At 42.2% G+C, this 19,919-nt stretch overlaps 1 protein-coding gene across 2 annotated transcripts; it reads left to right on the top strand.

Annotated features, from left to right (window-relative positions):
• Positions 1–7,539: 7,539 nt before the first annotated feature.
• Positions 7,540–19,792, top strand: LOC128766203 (sodium- and chloride-dependent GABA transporter 2-like). 2 transcript variants are annotated; one of them, XM_053877656.1, is made up of 15 exons: positions 7,540–7,775; positions 9,436–9,668; positions 9,749–9,883; positions 10,798–10,938; positions 11,012–11,102; positions 11,189–11,321; positions 11,907–12,041; positions 13,019–13,122; positions 13,945–14,069; positions 14,722–14,834; positions 14,911–15,048; positions 15,125–15,227; positions 16,942–17,042; positions 17,643–17,813; positions 18,394–19,791. In XM_053877656.1, the coding sequence occupies exons 1-15, from the start codon at positions 7,762–7,764 to the stop codon at positions 18,505–18,507; spliced, it is 1,851 nt and encodes a 616-aa protein (XP_053733631.1). In that variant the 5' UTR covers positions 7,540–7,761; the 3' UTR covers positions 18,508–19,791. The 2 variants fall into 2 exon arrangements, with proteins under 2 accessions (XP_053733631.1, XP_053733640.1); XM_053877665.1 differs by lacking the exons at positions 7,540–7,775; positions 9,436–9,668 and adding an exon at positions 9,993–10,169 and having other exon boundaries at positions 18,394–19,792.
• The last annotated feature ends 127 nt before the right edge of the window (positions 19,793–19,919 follow it).

Below are 19,919 nucleotides of genomic sequence, written 5' to 3'. Positions count from 1 at the left end.
TAGTGACCCCTATAAAGGTGTTTCAAGTCGTTTCAAGCAGTTATCCATGTGGGGCCAGTACTAGACTTCCCAAGAGGAACCACCCAAACTGCACGGTGGAAATGGACCCCAGGTCTCTCAACACTCTGGTCTGGTTTGAACAGCTGTACAACTGGAGAGCGGTTATAAGTCTGCATCCAGCTATGGACAATCAGAAAGAGAGTCTTAGGACTGGAAAATCCAGTTAGGACAGAAGGACCTCAAGTAACCTGAAGAAGTTTTACAAAACACTAGGACATAGATATTCAGGTGTCGACACTCAGACCTGAGCAAAAAGGTTTTCCAGGCTGCTGGAAACGGTCTGCAGGTCTGAGTAAAGCCGATGATTATAGAACGCTGGTCTGAATTATGCTGAGGGCCATCCCTCTTTTTCACTGACCGCTTCGCTTCTCTCTGCCTTTCAACTGGCTCTATTTCCCAGAAAACCACTGAGGTGAAACAGATACAGGCCTAATTGGGGTTTTAGGATCTCGCAAACAGAGCCCAAGGTTTATGAGCCAAAATGCTTGAGCAGTTGTTTCTGGCTCACCAGCCGTCTGATCGTCATTGCTCTTGTCTCATCGGTCCTGCTGATTTAAGTATTTGTGGCAGTGATGTGGCTTTCCCCACTTTGAAATATACCATTCAACAATACCAATTATATTAGATTTTAATTCATTATTTGGATATGTTTCAGCAGCTATTCTTTTTTTGGTGAAAATACGACGTCAACAGTGATGATGCTCAGCTGAAGGTCAGCGCTCTTGATTTTACAATCTACAAATGCATCTATATTCCGACTCACACCAACAGTCATGGACGTGGGGAAGTGACGGGAATTCGTGAGTCTTCGCCACAGGAAGTCCGGAGTCTATCTAATGAAAGGGTGAGATAGTGTCGTCAAGATTGTGCCAAGAATAGCGTAGAGCAGGAGGACCAATGCAGTGACAGCCAGCAAAGACCAAGGGAGTATAGTCCTCAGGCCTTTAAAAAAAAATCCCTCAATCATAATCAAAAGTTTGATATAATAACATTCTTGTTACATTTGTCTTTGTGAAAAGTGTATTAGAGGAATATCGTTTTGCATCCATAATATATATATATATATATATATATATATATATATATATATATATATATATATATATATATATATATATATATATATATATATATATATATATGTATATATATATATGTGACCCGAAGGGCTACCCTCAGCTAAGTACACACTTCTGCAGTAATGTAATACAGAAGTGTGTACTTGGCTGAGGGTAGCCCTTCGGGTCACACTGTGGCCTGGGAGTACCTTGTACTTGCACAGAGGCTGGTGACCTCTGCTGTGGAGCATGCAGAGGCCAAGCCCAATAAAGAGGGAGAGACCTAACTGAATGTAGAACAAGCTATTTGCTTGATCCAATGCTAAATTTACTCGGGTTTTTCTTAATGAGTTTCATAGTTTTGTTTTGCCATAAGAAATAAAAGTGTGCATCTATATGGTCATTGGCGTTGGTCTCTGTATGCTCAGGTCTAAAGATGGTCTCAAAGTCAACCATTCAGGGGCAGCTCCAAGTCAAACTGCTGCATTAAAAAATGTGGCCCAGGCATTATGTCTAGACAGATTAACTTGTAAGGTAGGTTGAAATGGAGCAGGCTTAGCAGTCTGATTTGAGGTTTCATTTTTTAAACTTCAATGAGAGGATTAGCTTTGTTATTTTACCTTCATCCGGCTATATTCTGCTGCCTGGAAGCAGTGCATTAAGTGATATAAGGCAGAAAACAATCTCAACTAATAAAGTTGGCAACACAGTGAATTGATGTTCCCACTGACTTCGCATAGCAGAATAGATTAGCCAGGTTAAACAACAGCTGCCCTCTTTGTGTGGTGCTTTTACGGTTTTGTAATATGTGATCCAGTGTTTATCTGATGGGTGTGGACTGCGGGGAAAAAAAAATTCAGGAGGAAGAGAGTCACTTGTGCAGGTACATGCACAGAGCCATCCCGTTCTGCTGCTCTGAGGTCTCTGCAGAGACTCATACGAAGGTCAGTCTGGATTAAGGTGAAAAGCAGCAACGGATCGGATTCACAAAAAGAAGGTAAATCTGTTCCCTGTGACACACTGTTTTTTATTCATCGCCTTATATTCCTACATATTCTGAGGTTATGTAAATACATATTTTTGGCGAATAATGGACTTTTCATCTAACTATAAACTACTAAAATATCAAAAACAGGACCAAGCATCATGTAGTGTTCACTGTTGTTACAAAATGTGTTGCTGTTTGACTGTAGTAGAAGAGGAACCAAACAACTTTTTTACGCTTTCTGTATGTAGATATGCAGTCAAGAGACTCATTTATGTCTGTGACATCATGATCTCTTATTACAGACCCCACAGCGTTGGACAAGTCTGCTTTTGCAAAGACATGCATATAGCATGACCTCAAGCGCCAACTGACATTTCATTGCACACATTTTTTTTTGTTCAATAGCACAGCCTTTACTTGTAGCAGATGTGAGTCTCAACTCCGAAAACCTGTAGTGAGTCTTCTAACAAGCATCATCTTCTACCTTCCCAAGAGGAACCACCCAAACTGCACGGTGGAAATGGACCCCAGGTCTCTCAACACTCTGGTCTGGTTTGAACAGCTGTACAACTGGAGAGCGGTTATAAGTCTGCATCCAGCTATGGACAATCAGAAAGAGAGTCTTAGGACTGGAAAATCCAGTTAGGACAGAAGGACCTCAAGTAACCTGAAGAAGTTTTACAAAACACTAGTTTTACAAGTTTTACAAAACTCTACCTTTGCTGCATTCACGTGCACTGAAATTTCATTCAGAGCGGCATCCACGTGCACAGCCAGTCCAACCAGTTCAACAGTCCCGTCTGTACCATCCGTCTCGGCTGAAACAGTAGGCGCAGTATAATGCCAAACAAATCTATTTGACAAAATGCAGATATGAATAAACGGAATGGAGTATTATTGCTTCCTAGAACATGTTGCTAGGTTACAGAAACGCGTTGTTTACAAATGGATTGAGGAAGAGATGCAGCTGAAGAGCCTCTTCCTCTGTGCTTCATGCTTGGCTTCATGGTACTGGCCCTGTCAGAGTAGCTCGGTGCGGACTAAATGCTGACTGTGCATAGTATGTTTCAGCGTCATGTAAACAGGGAATATTTGTATCAACAATGAGAATACATTTATCCAGATTAATGCCCATATAACCGGAGCTATTTGAGCAGAAAGGTAAAGTAGACCAGACATTTGGAGGTAATTACAGAAAGTCTGAATTCACCTCTGTGTACTACTGGTCTGATGTCATCTGTGAAAGAGCATATGTTCTGTATTTGTGGTGGCTGTTTAGCCTCACAGTGCTTTGATTTGCTCGCCAATGTGTTTTCAGCCTTCTTCTTATGATCTGACCACATATGCTGAGGCAACTACTTGCATGTATTTGCCAGATACGGGGTTCTGCAATAGCATGTGGCAGGAGGTGGTCTGTTTTTGCTTTCCTTTTTTATGGTTTGAGGAAGGGGAGTTCAGTGAGAGTGTATGGAACCACTACAAGTTGTCAAATTTCCCCATTGAGAGACAAGCGGCGATGTGTGCCTGCCTCCTTCTCCTTCATGTGTCATTTTGATGGAAGCGTTATGGCAGTAAATCCAGTTCGCTGAATTGAGACTGCAGCCGTCAGCAATGGCACATGGAATTAGTCGTTCATTTGAAACAGGATCAGGACATTAACGGTGATTTCACCGCATGCAGATTCTAAATTTGCATTCGATGACCTCGGCTGGACAATCATAAATGCAACAAACTGATCTTCAAATCTGCACCACTTCAAAGGTAGGGCTGGTCAGAGTGTGATTCTAGTCCAGATCCATGTTTCTAAAACTGCACCAACAATTATTAGCACATTGCTATTTAATATTAAAGATATAGTCCTCCTCAAGCATGTAACTCTTATTTGCTTCCAGGTGATCTCAAGAGCCTTCTAAGAGCTCGGTCACTGTTTTGTTTTACTTTCTTTCATCTACAACAAGCTCAAGTGTGTCAGCCACTTGTGCAGTGTAATCATCTAGAATACGGCATGTGATTTTCCCTCACTGGTTCTCTCTTGACTCCTTAGTTGACCTCCTTCAACCGATCTCATCCTGCCTGTCCATACCTGTCATGTTGAGGTTTATCATAAGAGTGACTCGGCAGAAAACGCGGGTGTGTCTGTTTTCTTCCGTTGGTCTGAAGTTGGGAGGAACAAGAGATGTTGAGTTGACTACAAAAATACTGTAAATACTGTCAATACTGTAACTACTCCTGCTTCCGCTTTGTCATGAAACGCCGCTGACATCAATGGGATCACTCACAGTGGTGGTGAAGCTCATGAGTTTTCACACACGCATTTGAAATAACAAGAATGTAATTGCATGAAAAAGAAGACTCGCATGTGACCAAAGGAGTGGCACTCAACTCGTATTTTAAAACAATGCTTTTATCCTATTACCACGACTTAGAAGTCTCATGATCTGATCATGTGGGTGCTGCAACATGCAGATTTGCTCCAAGGAAGCCCAGTGTTTGCATGTTCTTCCTGTGGCTGCTCGGGTTTCCTATGGGCTTTCCAGCTTCCTCCCACAATCCAAAAACTAGCAGAGGTCAATTGGTGACTTTGCATTTTCAGTCGGTGTTAGTGTGTGTTTGTTGGTCAATGTGTGCCCTGACTGTGCCTATCACATATGACGCTGGGAGAGGCTTTTCCACCACCACAGCGGATCAACACAACTTCACATTTTTAGGTGAGATTTCCACATGTGAAACCCTGCTATCAGACCTATTGGTTATTGGCATAACTGTTGTTGCTGTTTTTGTTTGTTTTTAATATGTGAAACTGGTTTTCTGTGACGCAGTTTGATGTTTCTTCTTCCATGTTCTTATAAGACTGCACAATTTGCCAGTAACTGGCTGAGCCTGTAAAGACAGTTTTGGGTATTTCACGCTGGCATGACTCCATTGCATGTTAATACAGGAGCAAAAATGGTTCAGGGCTGAAAAGTTGATACCCATCCAAACTGGTTTGAGTTTCCTAATGTGACATCATCAGTGGGTGTTTGACAAAATAAAATAAACCCACCCACTTTAGATCTAATTACATTTAAATGCAGGCTGGTTTGATAACTAGTAAGGATCGGAGAATCCAGAACGTCGCCGGTTACAGAGCCAGAACCAAGACCAGACCAGTGTGAAAGGCCTTCCTGACATCTCTAAGGTATTTGACTAACTCAACAAGATTTGCGTTTGTCTCTTCAACTGTGCTACAACGTCATGTCTTTATATTGACTGATGTTACGAAAAACAGGCTAATCCTCATAAAATAAGGCGCCAAGAAATAGAGTCATTCACATTTCCCCACATAAACAATAGTTGTTCTTTTCCTAGTTCCTCGTGCCTTTAAGGGTTAAAGTGCCGTTGGGGAAATGGTAACCAGGTTCTTTGGCTCTTAAAATCCAGCTTCCTTATGGATAAATAAACTACTCAGTAGGGAAGCAGGCCAGACACCTGACTCAAGCAAATGGTGGATGAAAACAAATGGGCATGAACTTTATTTTAACCAAAATGTTAAATATAGTATATTGTTAAATATAAATTGCCTCAGTTAGCGAAGTGCTTGGTTGGAACAATGACAATGACTTAGTGTCACTAAAAAGCAGGGATACTTCACGGTGCTTAAATAGCAATAAAACGCTCTGAGAATTGATTGTTTTTTTTTTTTTTTTGTTAACCACATTTACAGATGCTTCACAGACAGAACAATGGCATCTGTATTAAAAGACCCTGAACCAAGGAGGTTTTATTTGGCTCAAGGGACGTAAAGTAGAGCCTGCGGTACATGTTTGTCGTGAAGGAATTTGAGCTCAGATTTTAGAGTCCTGGCTTGGTCTTTGACTTATTGGATTTCATTGGGTAATACTCCACACTAATGAGAGCAGCTTAGACATTGTTGATTGTGACTGTTTTCAGCTTTATGGACGAGGTTATCATGTTCCTGAAATTAAGATTTTAAAGTACTTCAGTTTTGTTTTTAATTTTTTTCCTGGATAACCTCAATGTCACAACACTGTGCATTACTTTTGGGGTAAAAAAAAAAAAAGGAAGGAAAGAAATGCTGTCATTACAATGCTGGTTACTCAATAACTTCTTTATTCTACACAGTCATGGGACATAAGAGCCCTTCAAGTCATGTCCTCTGAAAGAGGTATGTCACACCCATGGTGTCACCTTCTAAACAACAGGGTAATACCGTAAGCACTTTGCGTGCATGATGATCAATGGAACTATTTCAAACCTTCAACTATGCTCGTATCAAAGCTTTCAGAAATTCAGAAAGGTTTTTAAGGACTATATATAGATATATATACATAGAGATATAGATATATCGCTCCAAAACTCAAGTCGCACGCACAACCTTTCACCCGGAATTTGAACAAAAAAAAAAAAAAAGGCCAAAATTTTGTTGCCATAATACAGTGATATGTTTTTGTGCAATGACAATAAAGAAAGTCATAACGCTAACTCATTTATCATGTGACCGCAACTTGAACTGAAAGACAGTAGATTATTAATTCATCGATAAACCCTTTGGAGCAGACCTGTGCAACCCGCTCCATAAAATATATATTATGTATATTATTCACAATATATTTTGAAGTGTGGAGATGAGAGGATCACAATATTAACCGGTAGATGCTTCTGTAGCTTTTTACTCATCAGTCATCACTTTTTTTTAAATCTGTTTGCAAGTTAAATACATAAATAGGGTAAAATTATTAATATTCCTAATGGCTTGAAAGTGAATTGGTGGGCGTACACACAGAGTTTGGTTGAAGTTCATATTAATGCCAGTTGAGTAAAGTCACTGCTGTAAACGTCACCAGTAGAAGAGGGAAACAGCTGCATTTGAGGATGTGGTAGATGCTGACACGACCTCTTGCTGTAACCACAGGTGGGAATGTTGAAAGGCAGGATCTGCTTACTTGAGACACAAAAAGAATCTTTCTTCTGCACTAACTGAATAACTCCAGTGACACCAATATTATTGCATTCTGTAGCTTAACTTTGCCTTCTTCTCACCGGAGTACGGAGCCCTGGAAGTGACATGCATGTGTTTATTTTTTTTTGGATGTCACTTCCAGGGATCAAGGTGACAGTTAAAAACCACACGCCAGGCGCGCGCCCGATGTCGTGCGTGTTATACGTAACATGGGACGAAACCATTCGTGCAGCTAACTGGGGGAGTTAGCGTTGTGGAGACCGGCGGGACGCACAGGTTGGTAACATAGCGCTCCATTCTTCGCGTCTATTGCTGTTCCCTAAGCTTGTGAATGAATAAAAACTCGTCGTTTCGCTCAAATTACAGTGAGAATTAAGATAAAAACGATTCGCGGTTTAAGCGCGCCACTGCTTCGCTGCTCGGTACTGGAAGCCGCGTGGTGTGTAAAGGCATTTTTGAATTAGTTTTGTCATTTCTATGATGTCTTTCGTCACCTCAAATCCATTTATGATGAGTTATATTGCAATGTCTAGCATGAGGAGGATAAATGTCATAATCCAGCGCGGGGGAGGTTTGGAACGAGCGGTGCATTTTGATCTTAAAGAATGTGGCGAAAGTGCTTTTTATGCTTCCTTCCGTGCTCGTCAGGACGAGTCTTTGAGGCTTTGACAGGAGGAAACTGATGGATTCTAACGATGAAACGATACAAGTATGATCCCCGGAAATACAATGATATTGTGACGTATGTACCATGGTATGACACGGACCCCCAGATCTCAGTCGCCGGCTCCTTATAACGTCTTGAATAAGTCTCTTTAATGTGTCGCTGTAAACGTTCACTTATCATAGATGCTAGAGGAACACAGCATCCAGGTTTGGTTTCACTGGTTCTGCCTTTATCTATCTGCACTTCTTGCTCTGGGTTTCCCATGCTTCTCTCACATGTTCTGTCTTGGAGCAAAGATGCCGATGACTGAGCTCCAGGGGCCACTAAGTCCCCCATTCATTCAAATATCCACTTACTAGGTGTTTCCTCTGTGATATATATTCAGAAATGGAGTAGAACCAGGTCCTTTCTCCAGTAATTTAAGCGGTCAGAAGACCACAGAACCTAATGTCTCCGGTTATATGAGCGTTGCTTGACTATCTGCTTCATTTAACAGGAGCTTTTTAATAAAGTACTAGACAGACTAGTCCTTCTGGATTCTGTTGTAAATCAATTTGATGTGATGAGTGTTTCTGAACTGGCAGTGCTATGTTTTACTTGTGTATAGATCATTTGACGTTGTGTCTGAGGCTCCATTTTCTTTATTAAGTTTGGATTGGTTTGAAGAACATGTAGTAATGGCACAAAAGTACTTCCAGAGGATTATTAATAACTGGCAGCAGGGGATTATTCCGCAAAATGTCTTGTCTTGTCTTGCCTTGAAAGCCCTTCTGTATTAAGGCGATTCATGGCAGTTAGCTGCATTACTGAGGTCTGTCTCCAATGTCAACAATGAATGTGTTTGTGTTGAAAATATCCATTAAATAAGTTGTCTCACTCTCATGGAGCCTTATTGTGTTTGTATGGAAATGGCGTGGCATCAGAGGTGGGTGTGTCATATTCCCATTTGAGGGTTGTCGAGGAAGTACTGTAAAATAAATGTAATTAAATATATGCTTTTTTCACTCTGGCATGAGACAGCTACACCAACTTTGACAGCAGTCTTTCTCTACACACTCACTTGTTATGCACATGATGTGTCCGACGTAATTGTCTTCTATATCTCCTCATCTTCAAAAGTTGTCACGCACTTGATTGCCAGATGGAAACAAATAGTTTTCAACATTTTCAGAATATCTTTTTGCGCCCCACCCCAATTTAGTTCTGTTTAAACTAGTATGAAGACATGCTGGTTCGATAGAAAGCAACAAGGTTCTCAAATTCCCGAAAAACACCAGATCCAGAACTATGCTGGTGTGAAAGGCCTCATTGTCATCAGCATGTAATATGCATTCTGAAAAAAACTATTAGAAGACCTGAAGATGACCACAATGGCCATCTGTTGTGAAAAAATAAATATTGATTTCAGTAAGTAAAACATGGGGCTTGTGTTAGTTTCCTATTGCATTGAAGGATTTGTTGGCTTTTAGCCACTCTAGCGTTCGATGAGTGTTGGTCGACTTTGTGCGCCTTGGATTTTAAGAGAGCTGCTGACTAGAGATAAAGGTCACACCCACAGCAGCGGGTCCTTGAGCGCGCATCGGCGATAAGTTCACAAGTAAAACAAACGGCCACAGAACTCTGCCGAGCTCTGAGGATGTGAGTCTTTTCTCCTTCCACAATAGATTGCGATATCCATCTAAACGTTGCTTTTGTTTTCCAGGGCTTTGTGTATCTCTCTCCCGGAACCAGTGATGGATGATGGCTCTCCTCCACTGCAAGGGGATCCGCTGCTCAGCAAGGTCCCTGAAGCAAGCATCCAGGGCCCCAAAGACAAGCTGCTAGCTCGTGGCAAGTGGGCTAGCAAAGCTGAGTTCCTGCTTGCAGTAGCCGGACAGATTATCGGTCTCGGCAATGTTTGGAGGTTCCCTTACCTGTGCTACAAGAACGGAGGAGGTGAACGAGGGGATGAAAAGAGGGCAGCTGATTTGTTTGGTCTGAAGAATGAGCTCCTTCCTTTGATATCTTTTGGTCAGGCGCTTTCTTCGTTCCCTACCTGTTGTTCCTGGTGCTCTGTGGCATTCCACTCTTCCTGCTGGAGACCTCACTGGGACAGTTCACAAGTCTTGGAGGTGTCAGTGCCTGGAGGAACATCTGCCCTCTATTTGGAGGTTTGTTGTTTTAATCGATCACAGAAACCCACTCAATTTATTTGACTTGTGCTAGTGAAACTAAAACGCTTGCTAGAGTTTATTAGAGTTTACCTCTTGTTTTCTTTAGAAAATGTGTAGACAGACTTCTCACTGGCAAAATGATGGTCCACTATGTTGGTGGCACTGAACATCCAGGACATAGATCCAAAGTGGTGTGCCGACTTCCAGGTTCAAAGGTCTGATCGTGTCGATCTTATTTCATTATGGGGCCTTGTGGAGCGTCTGCCGACTCTGATCAATCAGTGTAAGATCATAAATCTCAGCTTCAGTGTTACTTAAAAGTACAGTGTGAGGAGAGGTCGGAAATGCTGGGTTGTAGCAATAGAGTGTTTTAGAGAGGGAGATTTAGTGGAACTGTATTTATTATAATTCAGAGTTCACACTCTGTGTGTTCAAAGAACCTTAAAAGTCCCAGATACTGCTCTCCACTCTCAGAATGAAATACGAATGTGTATATTGTAGCAGTTTCATTATTTTGTCTTTATTATGTTTATTATGTTTAATTTTTGATGGTGTCCTTGTCCATCATTTAATGTAAATGGAGGGTTTTGAAGCCATTTGGCAAACTTCAAGTTTTGGTTTTGATGTGAGGCTGCTCTATGAGTGTGGGAGATTTGAAAAAAAAAAATGGACACTTGATCCCCTTTAGAAGGTGGTCGCCTCTGCTTCACCTCGGACATCAGTGTGTGACTTGCAATCGAGCTTTAGGCTGCTTCTGCAACAGTGAGAGCCATTACTGGCAGTTAACTGGTCTCGTGCGTAATGCATTAGCATGGTGAAGTCACTTAGGGACTTACTAATGAATGAAGTGAATGAGTGATTTACCATCTCCAACATAAACTTATGAATACAAAACCATTTCTGCTGTCCAGGGCTTGGATACGCCAGTCAGGTCATCATCCTCCATGGCTGTGTCTACTACATCGTCATCCTGGCCTGGGCAGTGCTGTATCTGTGTCACAGCTTTCAGTCTGAGCTCCCCTGGTCGCACTGCAACAACACCTGGAACACAGGTCCATCTCCAGGTCCACCCTCTTTAGTCATCTCCTCTTCGGTGGTGGTGAACTAGGTTGTGGTCTTTTGCAGAGTCTTGTTTCCAGTTCGACCATCACAACTTGTCAGTCAACGTGAGCAGCCTTCCAGAGAATTCCACCTCTTCGGTCATGGAGTTTTGGGAGTGAGTTCTTCATAACTATTTTAAATAGTTTTTTTTAAACTCAATGAATTTTTTTGTTTTTTTTTTTTTTTGTTTTTGCGTTCCAGACGAGAGGTGCTTCATCTAGCAGATAACGTTGATACGCTGGGCCCAGTCAGTTGGAAGCTGGCCCTGTGTCTGGCTCTTGTTTGGGTGGTGTGTTACTTTTGCGTCTGGAAGGGCGTTAAGTCCACCGGAAAGGTAAAAACACTCTCACATTGTCTGCTCTTGTCATTTAGCAACTCAAATGTTTAATTATCTGTGACTTTTGGGTTCAGTTTAATTACTCGCTGAAGAATCCAACTACCATTGGAAACTTTTGATTCATCCCTTTAGGTTTTAACCCATGTTTTTGTTACTAGTTTTCCTGTGAATCGTTTTGAACATTTTTTGTCCTTTTTCTTTTTGACTTATTTCCTCTGGCGTGTCATCTCCAGTGGTCACCCATGTCTGGACAGGATTTGTGGCCTTGGACAGGTGACGCTGCAGTGGGTTGTGTCCTGGCCTGGTCTGGTGGTGTGGTCAGGACTGTAGACAGCAGGTCTCCCACCAGCAGGGCTGGTGCGCTTCCACTGCATTCACCATCTATATGGCTATGTATCTGGTTCCTGACATGAGGAGACCCATAGCAGCTCTTGCTTGTGTGCGCATCTTGTGCGTGTGATTGTAAAAATGTGATTTTTATCCTCAATAATTTTACGATGAACTGCTTTGGTTTTATTCAATACATGGTGGATGTCATCCCCCTCTTTTTTCACACTTTTTTTTCTTGTATTTATATTTCAGGTTGTGTACCTGACTGCCACCTTCCCCTATGTCATGCTGTTTGTGCTGCTTGTCCGTGGAGCCACGCTGCCAGGAGCAGCCGAGGGTATCGTCTACTACCTCAAACCCAACCACACACGGCTGGCTGACCCCCATGTAGGAAAAATTCATTGCGCAAACCGTGCTTGCAGTCAAATGGTGACCTTTTAAAGGTCTTAGTAAATTTCCAAAGAACTCCTTGCGCAATACATGCAAATGCTAATGTTAGCATGGTCAGCAATATCTGTCACAAATAACAGAGCTGCTCAGTATGTCTCCTCTTAAGGTTGGGGACACTGGTTTATCACCCTCAATGTGATCAAGAGTGTAGAATTGCTGTGAAATTATCTGGATATTTGTCATTTAATCCAGATCCAGCAGGGATCTCTAATGACTGGCTCTCAATTGCTGAAACAATTTAGCCCCAAAATATTACTGACAGAAGGTGTTTTTGCTCCTTGTTATTGCACTTAAACTGCTTTTGTATTTATGAAGAGTAAACAACAGTCTATAAATAACACTAATATCTATAACACTAAATCTATCTATTTATAATATCACCTGAAAGATCATTTCAAACAAAGTGCAGCCTTAAAAAACCAAAAGTCCAGTGAGAAATGGCTGTACAACAGAAAGCCAAATTTGTGGCTCAATTATACGTGTATTTTTTGGCCGTGGATATTAATTTTTGTACATTTTCGATGGCCACGATTTCTAGTTTTCTATTATATTCAAGACATGAGGTTCGTGTGACAAATACAATGTCATTAGTTGAGATTATTTAATCAGAGTATAAGTAATTACATTAGTTCATTCATACATTCAAGACATACTTCTAATGCTTATATTACCAGTTTGGAGCTCGTTATATTGACATCTTGATTGTTTTTGAAACCACAACCAAAATATTGTACTTGATGCTAACAGTTAGCTAACCTGACCAGCTAAGTTCCGTCAGGATTCAAGAGTTTTTAATGTAACCAACAAGACTACTGAACGTCCCTGTATTTCTAATGAGAAACGTGAATCTTCCTGGGAACAGAGAAACCTACATGTAACTCACTTTTGTAACTGCCCCACCTTTCTCTCTGCAGGTTTGGATGGATGCTGGCACCCAAGTCTTTTTTTCCTACGGCATCTGCCTGGGGAGTCTGACTGCGCTGGGCAGTTACAACAATTACAACAACAACTGCTACAAGTATGACAAAGTTCAACTCCTTCCATTCCATTTTAAACAAACATATTCAGTGAAACCTCCTGCTGGTCATATGGCTTTCACAAAATATGGCAAGAATGGACCGCAAAAACACACCGACTGAGGCACACCTCTAAGAAAAGCCCACGCTGCTGTTTCCCACACTTCCAAGACCTCCAGAGGAGGTCAGCCTCCTCACTGGTGCCGACCAGACGTTCTGACTAGAAGCACTGTCCATGAGCAAACAGGTCATGGATGACGAGTTAAGATACAATACACATACACCTCAAATACCCCGACTCACTGTTGTGTAAGTGGTTAACAGGACCACACCTCAGCCTTGTTGGCTACATTTGCTGTGGAGCTAAGTGAGAATTGCTGACCTTGCTAGATTAATACTAAGTATTTTCTTATTGCGAACACTATCATGTGTCAATAGTTAATTATTTTTACACCTCAGGTAGGTTTTGGGTTCTATTTGTTTGCATGTTTCAGTAGCATGAGCAGCATGAGTTGTGTTAGCACTTAGTGAGATTTTCACGTCAGTCATTTCACTTTCTGATGTTCATTCTTAAGTAGTTTAACTGAGTGTGTTATTGGAATAATGATGTGTTATGCTACACGCGCGTTGGTCTCCACATCCTCTTCATCTTAACCAAGAGCAGACTGTGGGAACTGCAGTTTTCGCAGTAGGCACTGCAGGCATGAAAATCCCTCACCTTTCGTCGAAAACAGAGAAGGAAAGCTCTGGATTTACTCAGGACTGTCTTCCTGGTGTGTTTGCGCCACAGCTTTACTGACTGTGAAACTCTTGTCCCTTTCCAGAGACTCATTCCTGCTGTGCCTGTTGAACAGTTGCACTAGTTTCCTGGCAGGGTTTGCTATCTTTTCGGTGTTGGGCTTCATGGCCAAAGAGCAGCAAGTGGACATCTCCACTGTGGCAGAATCAGGTGAGTTTCAAGCATGTCTTAGCTGACTTGAGGAAGACTTTGAGTGCTGTTCCATCAAAAGTCAAAAATGAATCACCATGACCATAACAGCTAAACCATTTGTGACCCGCAGATCCTCTCTGTTTGTATGACATCACCCTGTAAAACGAAACCATATGATTAGTGCCGCTGCAGCCACTTATTAGACCAAACATACGACACCCCGAACTAGTGAAGACACAATGGAGCTGGATTCAATGTTTCAATCTGACCAATCTTGGCGCAACATTTCACAACATTATACAGTGTGTTGCATAAGTTGTCATGTCCTGCCGTCACAGGTCTGCTGTTAATCTATAGATGCAGGCTTCCTTTACATTATTCGCCATAATTGCAGCTACTTCCACTACTTCAGTGCACTGCGCACCGGTTTCGTTTGATCCCTCTAGTGATATCACAAGATGGCGGCTCCATTTGACCCACTTATGAGAACCTCATCAGAATCACAGTGTATTTTTTTGTAATATATGGAGACAAAATGTTTTTGCATACACGGGATGAAAACCCAGTACTTCTTCGTTCTAACTATGTATTGGTTGATGTTGGTGACACTTTTAAGTCACATGTTGTTCGACCTTAAAAAAGTAGTTGACTCATAATCGGCCTCTCTCAGGTCCAGGTCTTGCCTTTATTGCGTACCCCCGAGCAGTCGCCATGATGCCCTTTCCCCAGCTGTGGGCGGTTTGCTTCTTCCTGATGATCATCATGTTGGGTCTGGACACTCAGGTTCGCAGATACACCTGCAAAGCCAGCAAATCAAGTACATCCCAGGGTGTGTCATTGCATCTTTTGTGTCGTCCAGTTTGTGAGTCTTGAAGCCCTGATGACCTCCGTGACCGACCTGTACCCCAACCTGATCAGACGGGGCCACCGTCGTGAGCTGCTGCTGCTCTTCATCTGCTTCACTTGCTTTCTGGTGGGACTGGTCATGCTCACGCCAGTAAGTCGCATTTGGCATCAATCTCCAGCTGTATGTTGAGAGACACTGGAATCTAAGTTCTGTGCGCCGCATGCAGGGCGGCTTGTATGTGTTCCAGGTGTACGACCACTTCTCCTGCAGCGGCGCCAGTCTGCTGCTGCTCTCCATCTGCCAGTCAATAGCGATCGGCTGGATATATGGTGAGACACCACCCGATTCTTCTGCCAACACAGGTTTCCAGGCAACACTTTCAATGAATGCTCTCAGTGTGCAATCATGTTTTCAGCCACAAGGTTTTGAGTCATCTGAAAATGTGCTCCGATGACATTCATGGGGGAAGGTGGCAGTCAGGTACACAACACTGAGTTAAGAATTACTTTGTAAAATATATTTTTATTTCATTTTAATCTTGCTGGTATAACAAAAATACAGTGCTGTTGTTTGTTTGTCAGCTAATGTAGCTCACACTTTGCCATTTACAAAAATATTTTCATTGAACATCTGAACTGCCGCTGACCTCCAGGAACACAGCTGTGACGGAAAGCACCAAGATCATCACGGGCTAAAACAGCATATTGAGTGCATTAATATCAATAAAACGCCTGTAATTTCATTTTTGTATTGACTAGGCTTAATAGCTTGGCAGCATGAAGCATGTTTGCCCATAAAAAGGTCCATTAAGCCACAGTGACGTGTATTCCAGAAATTATGGTCATGTTATTTGATCGTCTTCACTGCTTCCTGAGGTGTTGACGCTTGTTTACTTTCATAGCATAGCAGATGGTCGTTCGGGCGCAGATCCCTGAGTCCTAGCATTGTTGATACTGCTAACCGTGGTGACTGTCTTCACCTTCCCCACAAAAGGTTCATGTCTGGGTGTTTCAGTCTTTTCGGCACAAATACAAGCACAACAGGGAGTTAATCGCAGTCGAGAGCAGGCAGTGGAATTCCATGAAGGGTGACTGCCCATCCAGTCAAACCTCCTTTGTTCCCTCCTCGTGCATTCCACTGGAAGTCACTAGACAGTACATTAACATGGCTACTCACTGGAAATCTGGCTCCTAGCCAGGCTCTTGTCTGACTCCTTTGGGGCCCTAAATCTGCCCTCAGGCTCTGTCGCCTCACAGTCTCAGGCCGACGACCCCAGGGAGCCGCTATCCCAGCCAAATCTTGCTTTAGAGCAAACTCTGCAGACGTGCAAGACGGTGGAATGTGAGCCTCGGAACAGAAGAAAAAGTTATGACTGATAAAGGTGAAGCCAAAAAAAATTGTGATGATGGTGAAAACAAATAACTAGGTTAGTAGTGTGTTGCTGGACGGCGGGCACTTTTTATGGCTCTCACAGCAGTGGGCGAACTGAGGAGTGGGGTTTTAAGAGGCTGAAGAACACCACGGTCAAGACTCTGCTGCACCTTTTCCCCTTTTTTACGACTGCGGGGTTTAACACTTTTTAAGGACTCTGACTTTCTCTGGCATTCCTTTGACTTCCAGAATACCAGGGGTGTAAGCCAGAGTTGTGCTAACAAAAAGCAGATTTAGCTTGACATTTTTCAGCCTATTTGTGTTTGGTATTTCACTCACAAGGCCACTCAAGACGTTTTGATCGTCATTCTGAAAGCTCTGTCGTGCAACTGAATCTCAGATCTCAAAAAGTGAAGTTAAATGAGTCTCACCTTCAAATAAAAAGGCATTGAAGTGAGAATGATGGAAGTAGTGTGGTCGGACGTTGGATAAATTTGGATTATTTTCATTTGGGGCGCCACACAACGTTCACTGTGTTTTGATCCTAATTGAAACGATTCTGTCTGAAATTTTAACTGAATTGTTTTGTTGCTTTCTTAAATGACTCATTCCTCCCCCAAAGTTTTAAACAGCAGCCAAGCACAGAACCACTAATGTTGTTTTTGTTTACAGGAGCTGAACGGTTCTGTGCAAACATCAGGGACATGACGGGCCACAACCCTCTGCTGCTCTTCAGACTCTGCTGGAAATACTTGACGCCGCTGGTGTGCACTGTGAGTGACCCTTTTTTGGCAACCCACTCTTCTACTGTCAACCATCCGCATGCCCAGAGCCAGCAATGGCATGGTTTGAATCACAACTCTTTTCTGCTCGTACCAGTTCATTTGACCATCTTCCTGTCTGGTGAAGGAGACAGAAATGTTTAGCACTTACCTGTGGTACTAGTGTTGACGCTGTATACCATCGGGCCCGACTCAAACACTCAGAGTTACGGCTGAATCTGCCATATTTAAAAATGTTCCAGGCTACAGTGGAAATGCATTATTCATGGTTCTGTCCTGGTGTTGTCTGTTCTGCACTGTTCTGGTTTCATTCTGGATCCTGAGAACCGCTCTATCAAACCTGCCTGAGCTCTTACAAGTTAAAGCAGAACTAAAGTGGGCGAGCGCTATAACGTGTAGAAGTAAACAACACACCGGTAAAATGACATTTACGTTTGAAATTGGGCTTGAAGGATGTTGGAGAATGAAATTTAAGGAAGTTCTTCTTCTCACCGGCAGATCAGAATTTCTCTTCCCACTCCAGGCTGTCGAATGTTGTGCTCCCTTGTCTGTGTTTAGATTTGAGTAGTCCTGTTTTTTTCCTCTCTCCAGGCCACCTTTGTGTTTTCCCTTCTGTTTTGGGCGCCTCTAAAATTAGGAAAAGGTCTTGTCGCTCCGGCCTGGGCCACCGCGCTGGGCTGGATCCTCACCTTCTCCTCTGTCTCTCTGCTGCCCATCTGGGCCATCTACGCTTATCTCTCAACACCTGGATCACCGAAGCAGGTAGGTGCTCTTAGCACGCATAAAACATGCATGGTATTTAACGGTCCTTGATTTCTTTTTCTTGAAAAGGCATTTTATTCCAAAACTGGAAGAAAGGAAATATTGTGAGACAGAACCAAAGAAACTAAAAAGTTTTTTAAGGATATATATTGAAATGAAGAATAAAGAGGATGCACAGACTCATGAAATAAAAAGATAAATATTTAAGTAATGCCATTTTGATGGAATGGTGAAGTAAAAATGGGGTTTTGCTAAGATATATAGTTGCCCCCTCGTCTATAGAATAGATAAACTGTTGACAGCCGACATCAATATGCACTGAGGGGTATAAATATAAGAAGAAAAAATGTGGAAGAAAGATATCACAGCTCATGTGAAGTCACTGTGTGTTGTATGCAGACATATAGCGGAAAGTTTGTGTAGTTGTTTCCGAGAGCATCACTGGGCTTACAGTGAGAGAGGCGGGACTGTCAATCGTCGTTGTCAAACTGTTGCGCAGTGGGAGAGCCAGCATTTTCCAAAACAGTGGCTTTGGCTGGACGATCCACACTTGGCTCATTCTGAACTTTCACCCCACCAGCGCCTCCGAAGTCTGTGCAGCCCCACCATTCTGCCCCCGCCGTACACAGATGTGCCGCTCGAGAAGCTATCAAAGACAGAGAAGGTCGACATTATCCAAGATCGGACAACTTGAAATCCCACCATTGAAACTTGAGCTGCTGGGTGAACTTTTCCGTTTCATCCTATATTGCATCCCACGCTGTACATGGGTCATTTATCACAAGTTTACATTGTTATGATTGTGTCTGTGAAGGTTATGTCAGGCGTACTTAAGATCCTAGGTCGCCAGGGTTGGTAGCAGATGAGCAGTTTACAAATGCAGTCCCTTTTCTTTTTTAACTTTCTGAAACAAAGTTATGTGAGTTAGACTGCTGGACAGTTGACATGTTGTTTTCACCTCTATCCTCCTCGACAGTTTGATGTTAACGGTGTAGTCTAACTTGTATTGTGTTAAATACAGTCAGACCTTTTCTGAAGACGAGTGTTATACAAAAGTTTTACTGCCTTTCTATATCTAAATGCCTTACGGTGATCATATCTGCTGTAGTCGGAGAAATGTGAGATTCAATATTTAATACCTTACAGGCATCAGTTTAAAAAGTGCTAAATTATTTGACAAATATATCAAGTATCAAATTGTAATCCGCTTTTTAGATATATTTTGGATTAAAATTAGTTTCAATGTTCTTTAAATATGTAGTATGTGGTAATTGAACAACAACAATTTAATTTAACAATTTACAATTGATAGTTTACAATTGAGTGAAGTACATTTACTGAAAAAAAACCACCTTGGTTCCAAACATTTGAATTACTTAAATCAAATCTATTACAGCTCATAAGGAAGCCGATGACATCTGTTTACATTTTCTAAATCCACATCCATTGTTGTGTTTGTCTCCCTCATCTTCTGTGTGTACAGTACTATGGCTTCTGCAGTGCAGCCGGAGTGACTGACCACTGTCGTCTTTCTCTATAGGGTTTACCTGTGTTTTATATGAATGAATTCACTCATAGAGCAACCTCATCTCCAAACCACACATGCACAACATTTTTATAACATTTTTATTTCCAATAAAGTCTGCCTTTGAGATACTTGTGTATCAAACAAAAGTGGTTTCATATTGTTGTGAAGAGGTGAGAACGGCAAGTCGGCCTCCTCCACCTTTGCTCATAACAAACTGGGGGCTTTTCTACTCAGGGACACGTGTCAAACCCGAGGCTCTGGGACCAAATCCAGCCCGCAAAGAATCTGATGTGGCCTTCAAGGGACAGAAACGACTGGATCTGACACTATTTTGTGAGGGATGCATGTGTTTGCATTACTTTGTCGCCACCTGAATCCAACAACTTTTGAAAACGTGTATGAGAACTCATGCTGCTGGTACCTCATTAAACTGAACACCGGAGTTATGCTGAATGTCTGCTGAAGCTCTTTGGTCAATAGCTCACTGACATGTTGCAGGAGCTTGTCGCTGCACAGTTAACGTCCATATAATAAAACACTTAAAATGACTCGCAGCAAAAGCCATATTTGCCCATCAG

This window comes from Synchiropus splendidus, chromosome 1, assembly GCF_027744825.2.
Source record: "Synchiropus splendidus isolate RoL2022-P1 chromosome 1, RoL_Sspl_1.0, whole genome shotgun sequence".
NCBI lineage: Eukaryota > Metazoa > Chordata > Actinopteri > Syngnathiformes > Callionymidae > Synchiropus > Synchiropus splendidus.
The sequence above is the reverse complement of the archived record's forward strand: the minus strand, read 5'-3'. Positions and strand labels throughout refer to the sequence as shown.